The 17,089-nt window shown below is 40.0% G+C and overlaps 1 protein-coding gene across 4 annotated transcripts in view; it reads left to right on the top strand.

The window, feature by feature from the left end:
• camkmt (calmodulin-lysine N-methyltransferase) overlaps nucleotides 1–10,279 on the top strand; it is a 124,567-nt gene extending 114,288 nt beyond the window's left edge. For all 4 annotated transcript variants that reach the window (XM_085477256.1, XM_085477257.1, XM_085477258.1 and 1 more), the window contains one exon: nucleotides 7,626–10,279. In XM_085477256.1, the coding sequence (XP_085333382.1) occupies nucleotides 7,626–7,724 (99 nt within the window). In that variant the 3' untranslated portion in view covers nucleotides 7,725–10,279. The remainder of the gene's footprint in view (nucleotides 1–7,625) is intronic.
• The last annotated feature ends 6,810 nt before the right edge of the window (nucleotides 10,280–17,089 follow it).

Genomic DNA, 17,089 nt, shown 5'->3' with positions numbered 1-17,089 from the left:
AGGTAGGGGGGGGCCAGGCCATTAAAAGATTTAAAAGCAAATAAGAGAATTTTAAAAACAATCCTAAAATGTACAGGTAGCCAGTGGAGTGAAATTAAAATAGGGGTAATGTGCTCAAACTTTTTTGTTCCAGTTAAAAGACGTGCTGCAGCATTTTGCACAACCTGCAGGCGCCTAATGGACGCATCACTAACCCCAAAATAAAGTGCGTTACAATAATCCAGCCTAGAAGTAACAAAGGCATGGATTACTGTCTGAAAATGCTGTTTCGATAAAATTATAGTGAAAAAAGTGACGAGTGGGAAAGAAACAAGCAGGGAGAGAGGGATGCATTAAAAGGGATATATAGGAAGAAATGAATAGCTTTGGTGGGATTTCAGTGGGTGTTGTCTTACACCGAATGCAGAATTTAAAGAGATAAAATTATAGCAACTTTAATGCATCATGAAGGCAATTAGTTTGCAACCGAATGGACTCGAGTTGGTAATTACATGCCATCAGTTTGTGATAATATGGTGATTAACTGTAATAAATTGCTTAAAAACTGCAAATATGGGGGAGCACTCATGAGCCATTTATATAGTTGTTGTGTTTTCACGTGGCTCTACTAGCCAGGTATTCAGTTCACTATTTTAAATGGCTCGCTGCATTTTTGACTTGTTCCACTTCTCATAGATTTGAAACTGCCTCTACAAATAGTAATTTAGTTGCTTATTAAAGGTGCTTTAACTGCACAATGATGTAGGTGCTCAGCAACCCTACTTTAATATAGAAATATAACCAGCTAAGTCGAGTCCTCTCTTTCAGAGAGATCTTGCAGACAATTTGTAATCGGTGCAGACTAACTCAGATTGATTACAAGGTGTTGACAATCTGTGTGCATTTATAAAGTAGACCGCAATTATTTGCGAACATTAACCAATCTGTCTGTGAGCGATTGCAGTCAGTCTGAGTCGGGCCGCAGTTATTTGAAGACACGTTGTCTGCACACCTCTGCACACATTGACCCTCTGTGCCACCAGCTGATCGCAGCAACTACTTGCAATTGTGTCCGACAGCAAATAAGAAAACGCAACCACCTTTTCCCCCCTTCTAGTCACAAGGTGGTTGACATCCTGTTTTCGCTCTTGTATGTCTCTGAGACACCAGTGTGTGCACACTGTTAATAGTAACATTTTTAAATGTGCTTTTTCCTCTTTTCTTTGGAATCCAAGAGGACTGTGTGAACATTCAGGTCACTCTTGAAATACACACTTATTGCTACGTGATATGCATACATTAGTACACTGTCACACACGCACACAGCAGGGTCAGGTGCTGTGTTTGGATATCAGGGCAACTTGAAGTGCCCCCCTCACATCTGAAGGTGATTAAGTCTCCCCTGCTTATCTTCTGATGAACACTCAGAACAACCCCTGTGTGGATTGACTGACCATTCTAGACACAAACACACACACACACACACACACACACACACACACACACACACACACACACACACACACACACACACTAAGAAACAAGCTATATCACTATCCCACACAAACCAGACATCACTCAGACAGCATATTGGCTAGACATTACACACAAACACACGCTCCACACGATGATGATGATATCACTGCAAAACACAAACTACCTCTGCACACACACACACACACACACACACACACACACACACACACACACAAATGAACAGCTGCTACTAATTTGCACTACAGATTACTCCTGCTATATTTGTTTTCAGTGATTGGTTTAGAAGAGAAGAAAAATGCATATCACAGCTAACAGTGAACCACAGTATAGAATTTCTTTCAGTTTCTTTCAAAGACATATCCACCAGAGGGACGTTAAAGGACACTCTTTCACTGCATAGTGTATTGTAAACCTTTTTTTTTGTCCAGAATAAGCATGTGGCTATATACAGTTGGTGCTGAAGTCTGCTTCATGAAAGTAACATATTACATATAACCTTTTACAAAAGTAATGCATTACATTACTTATTTACTTCTTGTAGAAAGTAATTTGTTGCATTACTCCTTATATTTATTTTTTGGCCAAGAGACATTGTCCCACTTTTATCAGTTAACGATAAAAGCCTGGTGCTACAATACCAGTGTCTCCCCCACCAAGTAATTTGTAGCTCTATTTAACTGTTTTGCAGAAAAATGTAATATGATTCTAATATTGAAAATAATAAAAATGGAACTATAATAAAAACAGAAAAAAAAACCTTCACTTACTTGTTCATTTTGAAGTACAAAATGAATGCAATTTTCACCTCGCCATTTCCAACACACAAGCTGGTGCAGTTAGGCCATTTGTTGGACAAGGACACACTTTTTTGCTTCAGTGTGCCACCACAGCTTTTACAAAAAAAACCCCAAAAACTTTCAGCTTTAGTTTCACGGGCTTTACTAGCATTTTGTATTACCTGTTTAACATTTTCAACCATTCTTATAAAGAGTTCCTTCAGAGTCTCAAAAGTAATTGGGCAATTGACTGACAGACAGTTTTATGGCCAGGTGAGGCCTATTCACATGAAGCAGACATAATATCTAATTAAGCATATTGATTGAAAGCATTGACATTTTTAAAGTAACTTTCCACTATATTTTAAATATGAGACTGAAGAGATGACAGTGCAAGTGGGAGAGCGCATCATTAAGCTCAAAATAAATAAATGAATAAACATTCATGAAGAATTATTTCCTTGGTTTATAAAAACAACTTGAAAACATCTAACCAAGATAATAACAGTCTTGAGGACGTAGGAATATATTTATCAGGGTCTACATTTAAGAGATGCCTTCACAGCGCCTTTACTGGGAGTTTACAGCAAAGTGCAAACTGCTGGTTACACTCAAGAACAAGAAGGTTTAGAATACATCTAACATCCTTCCTTTCTGAAAAGAGTCCTTAAACAGATGAAACCAAGATTAAATTGTACCAGAACCATGAAAAGAGAAAAGTATGGAGAAGGAAACAATTCATTATTGAAACCATACAAACATGATCTCTCAACCATGCTGGAGGCAATGTAATGGCATGGGCAGTATGGATGGCAATGGAATCAGATTAGCAGTTTTAGTGATGATGTGACTATTGATAGAAGTAGCAGGGTGAATTCGAAAGTATATCAACCCAATAGAGTATGCTCTTCAGTTACTAAAGACAAAACTGAAGGCATGAAAGACACGTAAACAACTGAAGGTAGATGCAGTAAAGGCCTAGCACAGCATCTCAGGGAAGGAAATGCAGCATTTGTTGATGTCTAGACTTCAAGTAGTAATTGCCTGAAGTCTAAAACCTTGCTTTTCACCTAAAAATGAACAACCATCCTTTCGGGGCACTGCTATAGCCCACCTCACTGACGCACTTGACCATTTCTTGCATATCATTCCATTTTGTTCGTTCTTGCTTCATTGCCTTTATAAATCTGATGGGAAAAAATGTGTATTAATATTAGGTGTTAGTCAAAATTTGGACAGAGATTTAAGTAAATGACAAGTTGGCAGCACACTAAAGTCAAAGTCCAAACTTACTGAAACCAAACAGTTTTAAGACAGTAACATAATGTAAGTATAATTCCTAATTATATTTCTATCATTTTGGTGCTTTGAGTTGAGTCATAAGCTTCTCCATCTGGCACAGATGCTGTTAAGCGTGTACTCCCAGTAGCTATGAATATTCTGTCCTTCCTCTTTGTGCCAGGTTCGGCACTTGTCAGATTTTGTTTGGAATATACTGCCAGTTGTAATGTTTGCTTTGCATGTGTTTGTGTGAAGAGAAAGAGAAGGGAGGGTTTTTTAGCAATTCTTTACAAACCTTCTCCAGACCCCCAGCTCGCTACTCTGCAGTTTTCCAAACATGCACACACTTTCACCCTCTGACACAAACACACTCAAGGGACTGCTGACAGCAGGCAGGCAAGCAGGCAGGCAGGCCCGTTGTGCATTGGTAGTGTTTCTTAAGATCTGTGTGTGTTTGTGTGCGTGTGTGTGTGTTAAAGTGTAAGGCGTGTGCTAGGACAGGCAGACAGGGCTAGCTGCGTTATCCTCTTATCCCCACTGTTGTGGAATAGAGAGGCAAGCAGCTGGAGGGACTGCAAGCAGACTGATAATGCCAGCACTATTTTCTAACCCGCCATCTTAATCTTGTTACTCAAATGGTTGTGAAGAGAGAGTCATGAATTTTAATTTCACTCGTACACACACACATACACACACAGAAAGAGAGAGAGTGTGTGCATATGTGTACATCCCCCGTCTCCCTCACATGCATAAATAGTATCCCCACTGTGTCCGTGGACTTGCACTCTCTTCCCTGCCTCCTTTTTCGGGGCCTCTGTTTTTCTCTTCCTCCTCTCTCCCCCCTCAGCTGCCTGACTTAACCCCCCCCCCCCCCCCCCCCCCCCCAATTCTCCGACATATCTTCCTTCACCCTTCTCCGGTCTCCCTCCCTCTGTTCCCCTCTATCTTCCCATTTCCTACATCACGACCCACTTCTCTATTTATTCAAGCCTGTCCTTCTATCCCTTCTTCAACTCATCTCTCCATCCACCCAATCCCTCATTCTCTGTTTCCTAATCCTGCTGAGAGAGACCCCAGACATCCGGTTCATCCCAGCTTCCCTTGTCTCAGAGCCCCCTCCTTCCTCTTGTTCCACCTTGTTCACTGTTTTTTTGGTCTGCACAAGCAGGGCAAGAATAAAGGGGAAAAAAAGAAGAGGGAGGCAGAAGCTGGGCCGAAAGTGGCAATAAAATAAATGACTTGCACCTTGGAAAGAAAATAATAAAGAAAAAAAGATTTCAGGGAAGGTGGGGTGGGGGGTCGAGTTGAGAGCCGATTTAGCCAGCCACCCATGAAGCTGATTAGGCGGCCTGCGATCAGGAGGAACAGCTTTGCTTGTTAAACTTTTCACCTCTGCGAGCTCTCAGCCCTCACCGTGTTAAGCCCCCCCCCCCCCCCTTCTTCTCGATCCCTCCATCCTTCCCTCTCTATCCCTCCATCCCGCAATCTATCGCTTCCCTTTTCCTTCTGCCTGGTAGAATTTGAATGTGAATGCTGGTTGTAGTCCCCATAGCAGGCTTAGTAGAGGGGGCAGGCAGCTGCCCATCCACGCCCAACCACCCCCTGGGTCGTCTGCTTTCGGTCTCCCTGCCACCCTCTTTCTCACTGACTCTCTCTCTCTTCAAGGGTCACAGGTTGAACTACGGGCCGGTGCCTGGAGGGATGGCTACAGGAAGATAACACATATAAGGGGAGGGAGAGAAGGGAGGGACCAAAGGAGAGAGTGGGGGGCAGGCTGGAGCTGATTGTTCATCTTCAACAAAAAGGAAAAAGAAGCACGAGAAGAGATGGTGTCGAGTTAGCATTGCATATTTTATAAGTCAAGGTGCGGGAATGACGTGTGATGAGAGAGGTGTGCCAAGCAAGCCATTAAAGTGACACCAACGTCTCCTGCAGGATATATACAAGAGCATCTTTGTCAAATTATATTCCTCTGTACAGCTGACGTGGACGTCTAACAAAGACCAATGAATAAGCACTAAACACTTTTTCTGTGATGAGATATAAGAGAAAAAAAAACAGTTTAAAAAACACTAAGTCAAAAAGGTACAAGGAATGTGTGGTTGAACATATTTTAACCTTAAACATACTGTATTGTTGGTGAAGTTGCAGCATATAGCAGCTGAAAGCTGGTAGGTTATTGTGTCAGTCTAAAATCAGATAACTAAATCAGATGGCCTGTAGGGACTCAGATTTCACAGCACCCTTCTTCAGAGCAGAAGTCAAAAAAATCTCTTTTAGACATTGTTTTTTTAAAAATATGGCTTTACAATTGTGATATGGAGAAAACCCCTGCAATGTTGGTTCGATTCTGCTGTGGGCCCATTGTTGAATATCATCCTTGCTACGCCTTCCTCCTGACTCTTTCTATCACTATCACATAACAAGGCAAAATGTCATGAATAAAACAACCTCATGGCTTTATGACATTGGGTCAAATTAATTATATTTTTTTAGGTTTCAAATGTGAATTGTAAATTAAACCCCCCCCCCCCCCCCCCCCCACCCCCACCCCCACCCAAACCACAGGATCATGATTTTCACGAGTGCTGCAAAATAGCTTAATTTGTTGTAAGAACAGCACATAATCAGTATTTGAGTTTGCGATGTAAGTAGGCTTGGGTTACTTTCAGAGCACTTGCTTGCAACTGACGGGAACGAATCTGAGGTCAGTCTCAGTTTTTGCTTGTTATGAAGAGTCCTTTTCACACAGTTCTCGACTATCCTGTTCTCACCCTGTACACACAGACAGGCACACACATAGACAGTCAAACACTCTCACATGAGCAGACCCACTAAACTCACTTTCATAAGCCTCTGATCATTTGGCCAGACACTAAGTGAGCTGATTAGCTGGTGCATGCACAAACTGCCAAGTCTGCTTAAAAGGGCACTGAGTGGGCACCAGGGGGGAACCCCACAAGGCTGTCTGTGTGAAACAGTGTATATATGTGTAGGGGGTATTCATATTGGAGTAGGAACAGTTTGTCAGTTAATAGATAGATTATCCTTTATGCACAAATGACCAACTCCTGAATATTAGCATCAGATTGAAGAAAACATGTAATTTCAATTACTTTAAATATGACATGGTTGTTTTTACCACATGGGCTGGTCTGAGTATGGGGATTTTCCACACAACATTCTGTAGGGTTTACAGAGAATCACCCACAAAAGAAAAAATATCCTGTTGGCGTTTCTCTGAGCAAAAATATCTTCTTGATGTGAAGTGTCAAAGGAGAAAGGGCAGCCTGCTTCAAGCTTATAGAAAAATCACAGCAACTCAAATAACCACTCGTTACAACCAAGGTACGCAGAAGAGCATCTCTGAACACACAGCTTGAGGCAGATGGGCTACAGCAGCAGAAGACCATTCCAGGTGCTCCTCCTGTCAGCTATGAACAGGGAACCAAGGCTAACATTTACGAATACAGCAAAATTAAAGATTAGAAGTTTGGAAAAACATTGCCTGGTTCGGACGATGGGACAATTTGGCCTAAACAATATGAAAGCATGGTTTGTAGAAACAGTTCAGGCTGGTGATTTTGTAATTTTCTTTAGACACCTTGGGCCCCAACTGAGCATCATTTAAATGCCACAGACCATGTATCTTTTTATGACCGCAGTGTGCACATCTTCTGATGGCTGCTTGCACATCACAAAGATCATATCAATTCAAACTGTTTTTCAATATGTCAATGAGTTCATCTGATCTCAATCTAGTACAGCGCCTTTGAGATGTTGTTATTATTATTATTGTTATTATTATTTGTAGCAAGTTATATCTAATAAACTGCCGAATGTAATGGATATAGGTGCTTTTAAGGTGTTTTTATTTCCTGTTAACTTTCCGTGTATGTGTCTCATATAAAATGTTCAGTATTTGAATTTATGTATACATTTAATTAATATAGTCAGTCTTTTCTTTTCTTTTCTTTTCTTTAACACACTGGTGTCAGAAATGAAACAGAATCCTGAATGAATATCTAATAAGAATTTCTGTAAGGTTTTTGGCCTGTTTATTTATTGTTTTCTATGTTTTGTGTTTTTCAGATGCTGAGGGAGGGAAAAGAAGTATACGATGAGAATATCCACTATCCTCACCTAATCACATTGACCAAAGGACCCCAACCTGTCAGCCTCACTCAGTAATACAGAACAAGTGAGCCTTTAACTGTATACAGTTCCTTTGTATTACTTGCTAGATATTTTAATTTAGCATCAAAAAGCTACTGTCCATCTAAAAGTAGTCTCTCACCAGCCATCCCTTTAACCAGGTGGCCTGCCATTCTTGTAATTGACCAAACATCTAAGCTCTAGTCAGCCTGTTACTCATCCCTTTTCTTAATCTTTCATCCAAGAAAGGGGATCACATTGCTAAACTGTCATCTGGCCAACCAGGTAACCTTTGAGTACTGTGTCAGACCTTTAGTGACCTTCACTAGCCAGTTAGTTGCTTAGTCAGTTAACCAGCTATTCAATCAGTCAGTTGCACTGACATTTTCTCCATCGTTCCTGATACAGGTGGCAGTTGTTCAGTCAGTTGCCCCGATTAAACTTAGTCAGCATTAATCCATGCCGCTGTGTTTCTGGCCTCAGCATGGAGGCCTGCTCTACTTCATTAACTGTTACAGGCTGCTCACAGCTTCCTCTCTTTCCTGTTTTAATGTCTTTAAATGCAACTCATTCATCCCAGTCAGAGGTCAATATTAAGAATTTATTTTCTACATTGCATTTGCATATTATGCACGTTCAGACTAACGAGCTACAGATTGGATTTGATACAACAAAATTGCATTTTCAAAGCTCTGTTGATGATATATTCTGTGTTTTAACTGTACAACAGACATTTGTTCTGAGTACCTGAAACTTCTGCTTGACTGGTATTTTGTTTTAAAAAAAAATCAAAATGCTGTTGATGAAATTATTAATCAGACTTACTTGTCATCCTCAGCTGCATATTTTCAGCAGGCTGCACTCAAAACAGTTACCGACAGTGCAAAGATATGAAACATAACAGCTACTGGTTTGAACCTTCAGGACATGTGTGTGTATCTAAAGAGAGAAGAAATACATACACAAATAATGACATCACCATTTGCATTTATTGATAAGTGACCCTGAAACTGTGGAATCAATAAATTATATTAGTATTTTTTTGTGAAGTAGATTTATTAATTATCCCTCAATTTCCACTAAGTAAAGACAATCTGCTGCTATTACTAACTGGCATGTTCACCATGCTCTGTGACTGCAGCACCTTGATCTAAAGTCCTGCCAGCCAGGAGCAGCTTAGATCTCTCAGTGTGACATGGCTGTATGTAAACGCCTATGATTTATTGAGCGCATTGCTTTTATTAAACAGTAGGCCTATTTGTTAATTAAGTTTTTCTTGTGTGGAACAAAAATATTTTACCATTTCATGAATCAGAAAAGGGTTTGTTTCTTTTCTTTCCTTCCCTGTGCCACAAATACAGAATACCTAAAAATATCTTTTTTAGTATTCATGTGACTAGAATACGAGAACAGCAACACACAGCTCAGTGATTTTAATGATGATGATGATGAGGATTTTAAATTAAAAAAATTTTTTTGTGGAATCATCCCTCAAAATCAATACGATAATAATATGATAATTGCTTTTACTTCTGCTGCTTACTGCATTTTTTCCCAGCTGCTCTACTCAGGTCTTTTCTCATGCATTCACCTGTTTCCTGTTTCTGCTATCGTTACAAAAAAACAGCAAGTGCCAGTGGGTCACTCAAATCTAAAGCTGTACCTAACACTGCAGGGGGGTTTCCATAATTCACTGTGATTCATTACCTTATACAGCAGCCAAGAAGCTATGCAGAATCTCCTGGTCGCCAGTGTTTACATTGTTCATATTTAAAAAGAATTCGCTGGTAGAGAATGCCAGTTTATTAGTGGTTTTGGGGGGTTTCAATTATTCAAAACTGTTTCCAGTGCAAAGATTTGAAAGGTTATTTAGTAATGTTATCTTTCTTCTGTACTGCAGTTTACTGTGTATGTCACATATATGTAGGATAACATAAATGTCCTCACAGCTGATTCTGAATATAGTGTTTTCATCACTGTCTAGTGTGACATCACCAGTGCTACCAGTTCGGTATTAGGCATCACTGTTTACTGTGGCCTCTGTGCTACTGTGCTGCTTCTTTCCAAATTATTGCCTGTGTTACTGGCAAAATCTTCTCCTGTGACGCCTTCAAACATGAACACACCGTCAGTTCTGTATTTATGATACTAATGCTTAGACTTAACACTTCTCACTGTGACAACAGACATTCAAGAAACTGCTGACAGGTGGCATTATTCTGATTTTGCTGCCTAATATCAGAAATATGGGGAAATCCTTAAAAAATGTTAATTTGCAGGCCATGTCCACAGTACTTTGTGAGAGTGTAAGGTTGGTTTTTGTTTTTTCCATTGATCTTTGTACAGAGCCTCCTGTTAGTGGTGTGGAAGAATAGCTGTAAGAGTTTTTATAATTGAGTTTTTTGATTGCATAATATTCAGATAAAATGTCAGATATATCAATAAAAATGTAATGACTTTTATGTATGTGGACATGGCCTTATGTAGTGAGTTTCTCCATTCAGTATTTTCCTTCTTCAGTGTAAATTTATGAGTGGGTGTTTTTTTTTCTTTTCTTTTTTTGTGGACAAATAAAGATAAACACATTTGCTTCAAAATGCTGACTTTCTCTTTAATTTGTCAATTTAAAAAATATGCTGTACCAGTATATCATGTATTAAATGCTTCCATATACTGCTTTATCCATATACAAAACAAACGTACTTTTAAAATGTCAATGCAACAAAAACCAAGAAAACAATTACAAAAACACAGTTTATCCTTCTTAGATAGATTTTATTAGATGGGATATATTTGTTATTTTTCCTGAATAAATGGTCACTATAGAAAATTTGTGTCTCACTATTGAAATTTAGACTTAAATGTTCACAAATGTACTTAGTTTTCTCCAGGCCCAGATCATCTGTGGACTGTGTTTGAAACACAATGGCCTCCTGCAGGCTAAGCTGGCTGCAGACAAGGTAACACACACATATGCGCTCACACACATGCACACATATCAAGCCCAGTCAACAGTCTTCCCCTCCACAGGAAGAAAAGAGAGAGGGATAAAGGAGGGAGGGAAGGGAGTACACAGCAGCTAATCCTGCAGGCTCACTCTTCTGTTTATCTGTCAGAAGAAGGGGGGGAGAGTTTGTAGAAAGGGGGGCAACCAACGAGGCCTCCTGATCTGTCTTTTGATATTTTAAAGAGGTCTGTTCTCTCCTCCCCAACATTCTGCTGGAGAGGCGGAGAGGAGAGATAGAAAGACACTACAGACAGCAGCAGAGAGGGAAAGGCAAAGGCTGGAAAAAGACAAAAAGGCAGAGGAGGAGGAGGAAAACGAGAAATGGGACAAGATACGCTGAATGGCAGGGAGCAAAGGCAGATTGAAACAGCTGGAAATGAGGTGAAACTAGATCGAAACAGCAGGGAAAAGCTTCGGCCTTGAAAGAAAAGGGAAGTTGACTGAGAGACTGAGATTGACCGGCCAAGTGAGTGATCGAACAGAGAAAAAGAGCGCGACAGAGTGCTCCCAGCTCGACACAAGGGCCCCATTAACTTGACCACTTGCCCTTTGCACACAAAGGCAGGGCCAGCCCACTGCCCCTCCCACCCAATTATCCACGATTAGGCTCAGTGCACTGTGTCAAGATGGAGAGGGAAGGAAAAGAAGAGAGGGGAGAAATGCGAGCACAGGGAGGAGGAAGAAGGGGACAGAAAGAGCAAAGGAAAGAGAGCAAGGACTTAAAGGGGGAATGATGACAGGAAACAAAATTGTCATTAACAATGAATGCATTCGAACATTTTATTGAGCACCCTTCATGCAAAGGAGTCTTGTAGCCGTCAAGAGTTCAGCACACATTGTCTCCTGAAAATTTTAACCACTTTGAATTATAGCTGTCTGTTTTTTCTGTTTGCATGGTTCTTTATGTTTTATGTCTGTGTAGGTTCTCAGTCATCTGGGTCATAGTAATCTGAGAAGCTTGGAAAGAAAAGTGACTGGACTGTGACTTTAAGTTTGTTGAAGACATTTCACCTCTCATCTGATAAGGCTCTGAATTGAAGAACTGAAGAAGCTTCTCGGATGAGAGGTCAAACGTCTTCAAGAGACTTAAAGCAGTCCATGCTCCTTAGTATATATGTTGCATATGTTTTATCTCAAAAGCACTGAGATGTTTTTTTCTTGGGTTTTTGATGCTTGTTATTTTCCCTAGAATCAACGATATCATTAAAATAATCCCTTTAAAAATGCATATGCTTGAAGATATTGTTCCCTAGACATTAAATAACAAAGAGCAATGAGAGCATTCATTTGAAGCTGTGTTTCTGATCTTGTGACCAGTGGATGGCTAATATTCACTCTTGTTCCCTCTGTTTTGGTTTCTAGCAACTCTCTCTTATGCTTCCCATGTTTTCACTCACTAATATATTTTTTGTTTGGTACTGGCCAGGAAGTATACAAAGGGTTTTAGCTGCCCTCAGGTACTTTCACACTAATATTTTTATGTGCTACATTTACACCCCTACTCCACTGCTCTTGGAGCCCTAAAATTGAGACTTCTGAGACAATTTTACTTTAAAAACTCTGGGATTGTGTTTTAATATGGTAGCTAAAGATGGTATTACAAATTTTATAATTTAAATTTTGTTTCGTCCTACTTGTGAGTACTCCTTTCCCAGTGCTATAGCTTACACTAAACAATGATAAACCCCGTGCTACGCATATATGTGTGTGTGTGTGTGTGTGTGTGTGTGTGTGTGTGTGTGTGTGTGTGTGTGTGTGTGTGTGTGTATGATGCCACCTCCTACAATCTGTGTTATGCTTCACATAATTGTGGGTAATACTGCAGGTCTTAATCTTAACCAATCGCTGTCTTTCACCCATAGTATGCATTTTATTTTTAGTTAGTTTTATTTTTTTGTATTTATTTTTTTTGCAAGCAGCCCGCCCTCTTAGCACAAACATGCTCAACATATCGTACATTGTCATTTTTAAGCACAATTTCACACTTGTATTAGTTTGGTTGTACCCTCAGTAAACTAAAGCAGTTTGAAGGGTATTTAACCCAAACAATGAGCCGAAAAATGCTTAAAAGCTCAGTGAAGCTTTACCCAGCAGAGATGGGTAATAATTCACATCACACATTAACAGTTTTTTAATTCCACTCTTAGTAAAATGGCGAAACTAGAAATGGCTACTTTATATGAAGTACGTTAAGCCGCCTTCAACTCTGTGTGTGTGTGTGTGTGTGTGTGTGTGTGTGTGTGTGTGTGCAGTGTTTTTGTCTCATGTGCTTTGTTCAAACTAGCTAGCATCTTTGGGGCCCTGGGTTGGTTGCCATTGCAGAATGCCACACATGCTGGAGTCCTGTATCATTACAATTAATTTTTCCACTTTTCCATTTTCACTAAGATGTTTTCGGTGCCCCAATTACTGAAGAGTTCCCCAAAATTTCTTAAAACATACTAATTTTGTTTTTTAAGTACAAGGTCAAAAATATGTATTTAATGTGGGATAAATGGATTGACTGTTTTGTTCAGCCTTTGTGTTTTATTCAATTTACCTTCATTTTACGACACTCCCAATTTCCATTCCATTGTTTTGTGTTTATGGGGGGGATTAGTAGTGCACAAACAATTTAAAGGAACCTCTTATTCATGACCTGCAGAACATGCACTAGAAGACATTTACATGTTTTGTCTTATACACTAAAACCACTCTTTACAAAAATGTATTTGTTATATTATGCGATTAAAAATAATTACTATAGATACTTAGATACTATAAAAGAATGTATACAGATGTAAATGTGTATAAATAGAATAAATATGTGTTTGTGGTTAATACATTTAGAAATGTCAAATAATACCAGTCCATCCACCTGCAGTAGATACTCTATGGCTGTTTGGTCATAAGCCAACCAAATGTTGTAATAAAGGAACAAAGAACATATGTGATGTAGGATGTCAGCTAAACTTTTACTTTTTCAAAATTAACACAATTTTGACCTTGACAGCTATCTACCATTTCAACATCATGCGGACCTGTAATGAACTGAAAATTTCACGCTGGATAAACTTGAATTCATCACTGATTTAAAATAGGCTGACGTGAAGTGTTTGTAGTTGCCTGAAATTTTATAGGTCATAATTGGCTAGACTTTATTTTAGGCTGGAAAGCAACACTCGTAGGATATTTGGCTCAAGTATTTAAATACAGATGCTGCAGTTGGGGTAGTGTCTTACACTCCTGTATGAGAGAGTGTACAGTGTGTGAGTTTCACAACCCAAGATCTTTACAAGACCACTGCTCACTTACTTTTGTAACCCCCCCCCCACCACCACCACCACCACACACACACACACCAACCACCCCCACCCCCACCTCACCACTCTGTCCATCGGTCAAAATCTCTCAAAACCTTTCAAGCCTTTTCCCTCTCTCCTCCTCCTCAAGGCAATTTAAGGAGGGCTTTTTAAATGATCCACTCATTATCGGTAGTGGAGTCACTTTGGTTTTTCAGCTTTGTCTGCTTGCCTTCCTGCTTCCTATCCTTACTCTCTCCTCTTTGCCTCTCACTGTTTTTTAAGGGTCTTTTTCTGCTTGCGCCCCTACCCACCCTCACAGCCTCCCACTCCTCCCTCCAGAATGGCTTTTTGGTCCGTTTGTTTGTGCTCATGAAGTGGAATGCAGCAAAGTCCCTGAGAGCATTTTTTTTTTTTTTAATTTAGAAAGCCATCGAGTATGAGTTGACGTGGCTGAGTGGGAGCTTCCCCACCTCTCACAAGTGCACAGAAACACACTTTTACAGCCCTGTACACACCTGATGCTGGCCTTGACGACAATAATGTTTTTCATTACAGGAGAAGGAACTGAGAAGCATGTGGAGGTGGAATTCTGTGGTATTAATGTAGTCACCTGGAGCAGAGTGGAATAGGATGTGTGGTTTTGTGTACTTTGTGCATCATTTAAACAAAAACAAAACAAGTTTTGCTGCTTCATGATACGTTTAACACAAGTATACACGCAACATTAAGTGTAAGTGCAATTCCCATTTGTTCTTTAGAAGGTTTGCCTGGCTCGGTAGGCGGCTTGTTGTTATCCTCAGTTACCTGTTCAGGCTTTCCATCTTTAATACCCATTAAACCTCTCCATCTGGACATGCAGGAGGCTAAGTTCACTGACTGACTTATTATCTGACTGACTTGAGGGAGCTGAGGTCAGTCCAGAGACTGGCGATGCATACACACACATTCAATTTCACACAGTACAGTGATGCTTACACATGAGCTTATAGCAATGGACTGCTAATTGAGTGGGCTGCACTGTTGACGAAAGCACTCGACTTATCGCTGATTAGGTCAGGCTGGGCGGAAGTGGGATACACTTAGACGGAAAGCAGAAAACAGGCTGCAGAACGTATAAGACGGCACGAGTGGTTTGTGTTGATTGAGAGTCCTTCCTATAAATGTTGACAGTCTCTTGTGGCAGTGTTTACCCTACTTTTAATAGCCACCATAGGAGCCATGCTGAATTAACACCTGCCTCTTTGCATAAAGGCAGCTTCTTTCTGAGCTATTGTCTGTCTGTGACTTCATCACTCATTTAATCAGCGAGGCCACAGTGCGTCTGTGGAAAAACAGCTTTGTCAGTGAGCATGTAAATCTTAGCATTTAATGGCTATTCAGTGAGGAATCCAGCTGTATTATTCGAGAAGTAAGAGTTATATGAAAAAAAAGTGTTTTACTCTTACACAACAATATAGTTTTGTATATTTGATCAAAAATAGTATAATTTACACTTAATTACTATTGTAAAAACAAAACAAAAGGCCAATTTCCTGTGTTGAACACTGGACCACAACTGACTTCCAGAGAAGGTGGGTCACTGCTAGATTATATTTTAGCTGTAAATGCATATATTGTATTTTAAAGAGCAAAAAAGTGCAGTTTATTTAAATGCTCCTTGACTAAACACCTTTAGTAAAATGCCCAGCATTAACATGTTTACAGCCTGGTTTAAAGAAAATCCTTCCAGTCTTTCTCCTTGATGACAACTATAAGTTGCACTTTTTTTTAACCTAATGAACGGGCTTTTCTTGTGTTACTGACCACTTAAAGCGCTATAGACTAGCAACCACAAATAACCATACATGCAATACATGCATACTGTGGTGTGCTCTCAACACTTTTTCTTCCCCAGCCAGGAAGCTGGAGTACCCAGAGAGAACTACGTGTAGCCACTGCACCATTGCAGAATTAATATGGCCTCTCTCAGCTCCAAAAAGTAGGATTGCAGTGGCCAAAATGCTAAAATCAACATTTCAAAACTTGACTTGCCAAACCAAGTTGGTTGGTGTTGCTATTCTATGTCCATCTTTTATATAGCTTTACCTTCTAGGGAGTAATAGCAAAACTGAGTCATTGTGTTTAGGATTGCATTGTGCATTTTCTTTCCTCACCCGCCTGTGGTTCTCAAAAAACAAATAAGTTGTGGAATTTTTAAGTGATTACGTTTAATTTCAGTGACTTTCCCCCCCAGTTTTAATATGAATGTCACCAAGCTATCCACCTGTCATACTGTCTTTAAATCATCCAGCATAGTCATCTGACAGTCAGCCTCTTCACCTTGTTGTTTCCATCTAGCCATCATTTTTTTCTCCCCCTCTCTCTTGCCCACCCACCTATCCTCTTTGGCCTATGTGCCTGTGGTCGCCAGGGAAACGGTTCTAACCTGCCGACCCATGTTCCCGTGGGCCATGGGGCCATTAGGGGCCAGTCAACGAGCCTCTCTTCCTGCCACAAGTGGTGCTGGCGGGATGGAGAGGGCCCTCGTCTCTGCTTTGAAGGTCAATGAGGCCGCAGCCCGGCACTCTGCCATTGACTCTTAGGCCCCCCACCTCACAAACCAGCACTGCAAAATTCAGCTTAAAACGAAGGTCCAATTCACCCACACAGATATAATCATTGTTAGAAGCCCCAGGTATGAGGGCATATCCTGGCCATAACAGCAAAATTGCTGTTACACTTTTGCCCCACACAGATAGATCATCCTTAAAATAATCCTTTTTTGTAACTACATGCAGTCTGACAAATCTACTTTGAAAAACTTAATATAGCTTAAAATAACCTTATTGTAAACATGTATTCTCTAAAAGACATCACTATTAACTCTGAATTAGGTTTAAATGCTGCTTCCTTTACTAGTTTTATTTGAATTTTCCTTGCACACATGAAAGCATACCCATTTGCGCTATTTTAAGACAATGAGGTAATAATTGGGAATCTCAGGAAAAGATGATGTGGAGAAGAAAAAAACGATTGTGATTCTCTTCCATACCAGTAAATGAATCAGTAAACAGAAAATTAGATTAAGCATTTGACAGAATGCAAAACCGCAGTTTAATCAGTCACTTTTC

This window comes from Copadichromis virginalis, linkage group LG13 (assembly GCF_057382275.1).
Source record: "Copadichromis virginalis isolate Kocher_CV1m ecotype Utaka linkage group LG13, C_Virginalis_male_GT1.1, whole genome shotgun sequence".
NCBI lineage: Eukaryota > Metazoa > Chordata > Actinopteri > Cichliformes > Cichlidae > Copadichromis > Copadichromis virginalis.
This window is presented reverse-complemented; position numbering and strand designations above follow the sequence as displayed.